The following is an 8,708-nucleotide window of genomic DNA, read 5'->3' on the forward strand; positions in this document are numbered from 1 at the left end:
CAGATGGCTACGAGGGCGGCGGCGACGGTGAGGTGGACCAGCCTGACGGCGTCGGAGGCGGCGGCGACGACGAGATGGAGCAGCCTGATGGCGTCGGAGGCGGCGGCAACGAGGAGGTGGAGCAGCCTGACGGCTCGGCGGCGACGGCGACGAGGCAGAGCAGCGGGCGTCGGGCAAAGAAGAAAGGGATGGATTTTGGAGAAACTGCTAAGTGCTAGTTATATATGAAGAGAATTGGTCCCGGTTCGTGAAACCAACCGGGACTAATGCCCCCCATTTAGTCCCGGTTGGTGCCACTAACCGGGACCAAAGGACCCTGTGCTGCACGCGTCAGGGCCAAAGTTTAGTCCTACCTCGCTAGTTGAGAGGGGCGCGCAGTGGTTTATAAGCCCCACTGCTGCTCCCCTCTCGAGCTCTTCTCCACTGTAGGCTTGTAGGCCTATTTGCTACTGCTTTGCCTGATGGTCCTTCTCGGCCTACTGCGGGCCTGAATCCTGGCCCATGGTAGGGTTTCTAATCGTATTCAGGCCGTGGGGGCCCAGAAGGAGGCATTTTTTTGTTTTCTTTCTTGCCTTATTTATTTTATTTTGTTTCTACTTACAACAAAATACTTGTTGTTGCTATTTTTAATTATTTTCCAGTTTTTTTGTTTTGTTTTCTGCATTATTTTTTCCTTTTGTTTTTTGCTTTATTTTTTAATTCTTTTTTGCTTTTAGTTTTAGAAAAATTATAAACTTTCTGTTAGTGCCATTAGTTTTCAAATTTGAAAACATTTTTTTTGTTTTTTTTGTTTTCTTTCTTGCTTTATTTATTTTATTTTGTTTCTACTTACAACAAAATACTTATTGTTTCTATTTTTAATTGTTTTTTTGTTTTGTTTTCTGCATTATTTATTTTCTTTCGTTTTTTGCTTTATTTTTTAATTCCTTTTGCTTTCAGTTTTAGAAAAATTATAAAATTTCCGTTAGTGCCATTAGTTTTCAAATTTGAAAACACTTTTTTTTCTTTCTTGCTTTATTTATTTTATTTTGTTTCTACTTACAACAAAATACTTATTGTTGCTATTTTTAATTATTACGAGGGCCGAACCATAAGACATTAAAGCATTTCAAATGAACTATGAAAAAGTTGAAAGTTGGCATGGTATCATAAATTCACCCACATAGCATGTGCATGTACAAAACGGACAATGGTATCATACTGGTCTGTTACAAAGTTGGCATGGTATCATCATAATAGTTGCGGGAGAAAGTCTTCACTTTTTCTTCGCTTGTGTCATTTGCTTATTGCGCCGTAACCATGGATAATCTTCATCGCTTATCAGGATGCTGGGGTCAGCCTTGACTTTGAAGGGAGGAATTTCATGAAACTTTTCATAATCTTCAGACATGTCTGTCTTGCCCTCCACTCCCACGATGTCCCTTTTTCCTGAAAGAACTATGTGGCGCTTTGGCTCATCGTATGATGTATTCGCTTCCATATCTTTTGTTTTTCTCGGTCTGGTAGACATATCCTTCACATAGATAACCTGTGCCACATCATTGCTAGGACGAACGGTTCGTCAGTGTACCCAAGATTTTTCAGATCCACTGTTGTCGTTCCGTACTGTGGGTCTACATGTACCCCGCCTCCTGACAGATTGACCCATTTGCACTTAAACAAAGGGACCTTAAAATCATGTCCGTAGTCAAGTTTCCATATGTCCACTATGTAACCATAATATGTGTCCTTTCCCCTCTCGGTTGTTGCATCAAAGCGGACACCGATGTTTTCGTTGGTGCTCTCTTGATCTTGGTCAATCGTGTAAAATGTATTCCCATTTATCTCGTATCCTTTCCAAATCGTAACAGTCGAAGATGGTCCCATGGACAACAAGTACAGCTCATCACAAATAGTGTTGTCACCTCTGAGACGTGCTTCCAACCAACTGCTGAAAGTCCTGATGTGTTCACATGTAATCCAGTCGTCTCACTGCTCCGGGTGTTTGGAGCGCAGACTGTTCTTGTGTTCATCGACATACGGGGTCACCAAGGTAGAGTTCTTTAGAACTGTGTAGCGTGCTTGAGACCAAGAATATCCGTCCCTGCATATTATTGAGTCCCTTCCAAGCGTGCCTTTTCCAGTCAGTCTTCCCTCATACCGCGATTGAGGGAGACCTATCTTCTTAAGGCCAGGAATGAAGTCAACACAAAACCCGATGACATCCTCTGTTTGATGGCCCATGAAGATGCTTCCTTCTGGTCTAGCGCGGTTACGGACATATTTCTTTAGGACTCCCATGAACCTCTCAAAGGGGTACATATAGTGTAGAAATACGGGGCCCAAAATGACAATCTCGTCAACTAGATGAACTAGGACGTGCATCATGATATTGAAGAAGGATGGTGGGAACACCTACTCGAAACTGACAAGACATTGTACCACATCACTCCTTAGCCTTCGTATGATTTCTGGATCGATCACCTTCTGAGAGATTGCATTGAGGAATGCACATAGCTTCACAATGGCTAATTGGACGTTTTCCGGTAGAAGCCCCTCAATGCAACCAGAAGCAGTTGCGTCATAATCACGTGGCAGTCATGAGACTTTAGGTTCTGAAACTTTTTCTCTAACATATTTATTATTCTTTTTATATTCGACGAGAAGCCAGTCGGGACCTTCATACTAAGAAGGCATTCAAAGAAGATTTCCTTCTCTTCTTTGGTAAGAGCATAGCTGGCAGGACCTTCATACTGCTTTGGAGGCAATGCCGTCTTTTTCGTGCAAACGTTGCAGGTCCTCCCGTGCCTCAGCTGTATCTTTTGTCTTCCCATACACGCCCAAGAAGCCTAGCAGGTTCACGCAAAGGTTCTTCGTCACGTGCATCACGTCGATCGAAGAGCGGACCTCTAGGTCTTTCCAGGTAGGTCCCAAAATATAGATTTCTTCTTCCACATGGGTGCGTGTCCCCCAGCGTCACTCGGAACAGCTAGTCCGCTGGGACCCTTTCTAAAGATTACGTGTAAATCATTGACCATAGCAAGTACGTGATCACCGGTACGCATGGCGGGCTTCCTCCGGTGATCTGCCTCGCCTTTGAAATGCTTGCCTTTCTTTCGACATTGATGGTTGGTCGGAAGAAATCGACGATGGCCCAGGTACACATTCTTCCTGCAGCTTCCCAGGTATATACTATCGGTGTCAAGTAAACAGTGCGTGCATGTGTGGTATCCCTTGTTTGTCTGTCCTGAATGGTTACTGAGAGCGGGCCAATCATTGATGGTCATGAACAGCAACGCCTTTAGGTGAAATTCCTCCTGTTTGTGCTCATCTCACGTACGTACACTGTTTCCATTCCACAGCTGTAAAAGTTCTTCAACTAATGGCCTTAGGTACACATCAATGTCGTTGCCGGGTTGCTTAGGGCCTTGGATGAGAACTGGCATCATAATGAACTTCCGCTTCATGCACATCCAAGGAGGAAGGTTATACATACATAGAGTCACGGGCCAGGTGCTGTGATTGCTGCTCTACTCCCCGAAAGGATTAATGCCATCCGCACTTAAAGCAAACCATACGTTCCTTGGGTCACTTGCAAACTCATCCCAGTACTTTCTCTCGATTTTTCTCCACTGCGACCCGTCAGCGGGTGCTCTCAACTTCCCGTCTTTCTTACGGTCCTCACTGTGCCATCGCATCAACTTGGCATGCTCTCCGTTTCTGAACAGACGTTTCAACCGTGGTATTATAGGAGCATACCACATCACCTTCGCAGGAACCCTCTTCCTGGGGGGCTCGCCGTCAACATCACCGGGGTGATCTCGTCTGATCTTATACCGTAATGCACCGCATACCGGGCATGCATTCAGATCCTTGTACGCACCGCGGTAGAGGATGCAGTCATTAGGGCATGCATGTATCTTCTGCACCTCCAATCCTAGAGGGCATACGACCTTCTTTGCTGCGTATGTACTGTCGGGCAATTCGTTACACTTTGGAAGCTTCTTCTTCAATATTTTCAGTAGCTTCTCAAATCCTTTGTCAGGCACAGCATTCTCTGCCTTCCACTGCAGCAATTCCAGTACGGTACCGAGCTTTGTGTTGCCATCTTCGCAATTGGGGTACAACCCTTTTTTGTGGTCCTCTAACATGCGATCGAACTTCAGCTTCTCCTTTTGACTTTCGCATTGTGTCCTTGCATCGACAATGACCCGGCGGAGATCATCATCATCGGGCACATCGTCTGGTTCCTCTTGATCTTCAGCAGCTTCGCCTGTTGCAGCATCATCGTGCACATCGTTTGGTTCCTCTTGATCTTCAGTAGCATCACCGTATTCAGGGGGCACATAGTTGTCATCGTACTTTTCTTCTTCGCCGTCTTCCATCATAACCCCTATTTCTCCGTGCCTCGTAAACATTATAGTGTGGCATGAAACCCTTGTAAAGCAGGTGAGTGTGAAGGATTTTTCGGTCAGAGTAAGACTTCATATTCCCACATATAGGGCGTGGACAACACATAAAACCATTCTGCTTGTTTGCCTCAGCCACTTCGAGAAATTCATGCACGCCCTTAATGTACTCGGAGGTGTGTCTTGAACCGTACATCCATTGCCGGTTCATCTGCGTGCATTATATATAATTAAGTGTGTCAATAATCATTACAGAACATCATGAATAGATAATTAAGTGACCAAATTAATAGAAATTCATCATCACATTAAAACCAAAGTACATACATAGTTCTCACCTAACAACATAAAGCTCTGCAGAGCATCTAAATTAATTAAACCATACATTGAAACTGTGTAAAACATTTCAATGCGAAAACAAATGCGATAATATTCGCAACCAATGTAACAACTGATCCAACGGCGTAATGATACCAAGCCTCGGTATGAATGGCATATTTTCTAATCTTTCTAATCTTCAAGCGCATTGCATCCATCATGATCTTGTGATCATCCACGACATCCACAACATGCAACTCCAATATCATCTTCTCCTCCTCAATTTTTCTAATTTTTCCTTCAAGAAATTGTTTTCTTCTTCAACTAAATTAAACCTCTCGACAATAGGGTCGGTTGGAATTTCCGGTTTAACAACCTCCTAGATAAATAAAATCTATGTCACGTTGGTCGGCATAATTGTCATAAACAATAGATGAACCAATAGTTATGAAAAGATAATATATACCACATCCGAATCATAGACATGATGAGGGCCGACGGAGGCGGATACCAAAACCATCGCACTATATAAGATGCAATAATAAAAGTAAGAAAATTATACAAGTATCTATATAAACATACAAGTAACAATTTTTTTTCCTTTCAGAAAGAAGGTAAGAACAAGAGGCTCACCACGGTGGTGCCGGCGACGAGATCAGCGCCGGCGATCGACGGCGGTGAAGACGGGGAAGGGACGTGACGGACCGCTAAACCTAGAAAAATATTGAGGAAATGGAGTTTGGAGGTCGAGCTTGGAGAGGAGAAAGCTTAAGTAGTGTGGCTCGGGCATTCCATCGAACACCTCGTGTGCATTGGAGGTGAGCTAGAGCACCACAAAGCTCTCTCCTCGCCGGCCACGAAAAACAGAGCAGTGAGAGTGCTCTGCTCGCGGGCGTGGGGTATATATAGGCAATTAATTGGTCCTGGTTAGTGGTATGAACTGGGACTAATGGGCGGCCTTTGGTCCCGATTCAGGCCTCCAACCGGGACCAATGATGATGGGCCAGGAGCGAGGACCGTTGGTCCCGGTTCGTCTCATCCACCGGAACCAAAAGGTCCAGATGAACCGGGACCAATGGCCCACGTGGCCCGGCCAGCCCCCGGGGTTCACGAACCGGGTCCAATGCCCCCATTGGTCCCGGTTCTGGATTGAACCGGGACTAATGGGCTGACCCGGCCTGGACCAATGCCCCCTTTTCTACTAGCGTAGGCTCGGTCCGCAACACAAAAAGGCCGAGCCGAGCTGCACAATTGGGCTCGTTTTTACCTCGAACCGAGCCAGGCTCGACTCGGGCTGACTCGCGAGCCCAAAGCTCGCACGGCAGAGCAGCCCAGTGCATCCCTTAGCAAGTTAGCAAGCAGCCCAAGCCCATAGCAGTACGCTGCCTTGGTCCAGTTATGCACATCTCCACGCCCGCACGATACGAGAAAGAGAGAGTCGCTGTAGCAGCCTCCATAGGGTTTCCTCGCTGCCGCCAGCAGCATGCCGGACGCCAACGCCAGCTTGCCGCTCGTCCGCCCTTCGTCCTTCACCTTGTCGGCGTTCTCTTCCTGCTCGACACCGCTGTCGATGGAGTCGACCACTTGCTCGCTCCCTTCATCGTCGCGGCCGTGCTCTGTGTTGGAACCGCTCTCTCACACGGATGGCTGGAGCCTGGAGGTAGACGAAGGAGTACAAGCAGATATTTTTGGTGGCCTTTTCTCACTTCTATTCTCCTGGCACTGTCAAGCAAACATGGTACAACTCTTAAGTAGCAGACTCACGCATGCATAGCCGGCCCGTCATGCTAGCCACTAACTGAATGACCCACACGACCTAGCATGCAGGGAACGAGCCCACGATCTAACTACCAGCTAACTCCATGCGCACTCAACGCGCTCCCACATGGCAGTGACTTGGAGCACGCAGGCTTGGCGAGCCTGCCATGCTGCACCGAGCTAGGGCAAAGCCCGGGTCGAGCTCCGTTTTGAGGCTCGCCGGAGCATTGAGCTTGGCTCGACTCGGCCCGAGGAACGGCGAGCTTTTGGCAGGCTCGGCCCGAGCTGGCTCGAGTTGGCTCACGTCCAGGTATAGCCGGAGGACATAGCACGTGGGCTGGCACAACACGACCCGGCTAATAATCGTGTCACAACGAGCCGTGCCATGCCAGGCCTGATTAAGGTGGGTCGGGGCACAATTTATTTTTCTAAAACCATGGAAATTTTACGAAATTGACATTGGTATTTTTTTTCTTAAATACACCATGTCAATTTTGATAATTACTCTATGGTATTTTATTATGTGTAGGATGGAAAATTCAGTCATTTTTGTTTAATATACAGCATGGAAATTTTGCAATTGCGCCGTAGTCGCATGGTAAGTTTTAATATTTTCTGTCATGTCCATTTCTATTCTAGGAAAGGATGGCAAATTTAGTCATTTATGTACTCTAGAGCATGGCAATTTTGTAATTGCATCGTAGTCACATGGCAAATGTAGATACTTTTTCATATTTTTTATATTTCCTTGCATTCCCTTATTCTCGTTACAACCAAAAGAGTAGCCCGTCGTGATCTGGTCTCATGGCGCCATCCGACAACTCCTTCACACGAACGTGCCACACTTACTAGGAGTAACAAAGGGATGAGGAGATCGTCCATGCTGCGTGGGCACTTCACAGCAGTGCATGCATACACACAGAATTAAAAAGCAGAAAACGCGCGTTCATGCAGACGCCTCTCTGACGTCAAAGGTGAATCCCGAGCCTTGCAGCGCGTCCTCGACGATCTTATCCAGCCTCTCCGCCATGGCCGGAGTGATGTGGTTGCTCCAGTCCCCGGGCACACCCTTCCTGAAGAAGGACTCGTGCGCCAATGGACCATGGCTGCCACTCTTGTTCACGTCCATGTTCTTGAGACTCTCGAGGCTGCACAGCTCCACGATGTCCTGCACGACCCCGGTTGCCTCCTCCTGGACGGAGAAGGCGCACCCCATGAACTCCGCCAGCTTCTTCACGTTGCTCTCAGGGTTCCGAAGCATCTCCTCGTACCGGAGGAAGAGCACCTTCTCAGGCTGCCTCCTGCTCGCCTCCCAGTACCCCAGCACGTGGCGCCACTGCGGGCCACTGACACATATGCCATCACAGAACAGCTCGAAGGCCTCCTCGAACGTGTACGGCGGCGGCTCCTCGCCGGTTCGTGCTCTCGCAGCGGCGGCCGCCACTGTCTTCTTGGTGAAGAACCACGAGGAGACGAATGCGTCCTTGGGGTCCCGGCAGATGTAGACGATCCTGCAGCCGGACTCCTCCGCAGTGATGCGCCCTGGCAGGAGGGAGTATGGCAGGTGTGTCGAGAGCATGCGTGGCGAAGGGAGCGCCGCCACCACGTGGCCCATGGATTGCGCGTACTGCAGCTCCAAGTACTGGACGATGTCGTGGGGGTTGCGGCGGCGGAGCGGGTGGTCGAGGCCACGCAGCGGGTGCTCGGCCCGGTTGCGCGTGGCGAAGGCGAGGGCCTTGAGCCAGGTGGTGCCGCACTTGGGGAAGCTGGCGAGGAGGACGTCCGACGGCCTTGGCTCGAAGATGGAGTGGACGGCAGGAACGCCCTGGAGGAACTTCTCCAGCAGCCAGAACCCGCCGTACTGCCTCAGACGGAACGGCGGGAACCGCGTCTCCAGTGGAAGCGAGGTGATGTCAAGCTCGCCAATAGCGGTGGCGCAGGCATCCGTGGACAATGGCATCATGCTCATGCTCATGCTGCCCACTTTTATTTTACTCTACTAGTGTAGCTGTTCTGGCCGTAGCCGACACGTCCTTTTATATACGTACGTACGTACGTGTGCTAGTGCCCAAAAAAGAATTAATTATGAGGCGCTCAATATTACTACTTCCTCCGTCACGGTTTAGAAGGCGCACTTGCAAAAATCTCTGGGACCTAGGTGGTTATCTATTGACTGTGGGATGGGCTAAAAAATAGCATTCACATTACGCATGCATATAGGAATAGTACATTATAGTACTACTT

The 8,708-nt window shown here is 48.3% G+C and overlaps 1 protein-coding gene across 1 annotated transcript; it reads right to left on the reverse strand.

Moving 5' to 3' along the window:
* Window positions 1–7,182: 7,182 nt before the first annotated feature.
* LOC119342111 (cytosolic sulfotransferase 10-like) lies at window positions 7,183–8,474 on the reverse strand. Its single transcript, XM_037613950.1, has one exon. It carries the CDS (start codon window positions 8,437–8,439, stop codon window positions 7,411–7,413), a length of 1,029 nt encoding a protein of 342 aa, XP_037469847.1. The 5' UTR covers window positions 8,440–8,474; the 3' UTR covers window positions 7,183–7,410.
* Window positions 8,475–8,708: the final 234 nt, after the last annotated feature.

The sequence above is a fragment of the Triticum dicoccoides genome, chromosome 7B (genome assembly GCF_002162155.2).
Source record: "Triticum dicoccoides isolate Atlit2015 ecotype Zavitan chromosome 7B, WEW_v2.0, whole genome shotgun sequence".
NCBI classification, from domain to species: domain Eukaryota; kingdom Viridiplantae; phylum Streptophyta; class Magnoliopsida; order Poales; family Poaceae; genus Triticum; species Triticum dicoccoides.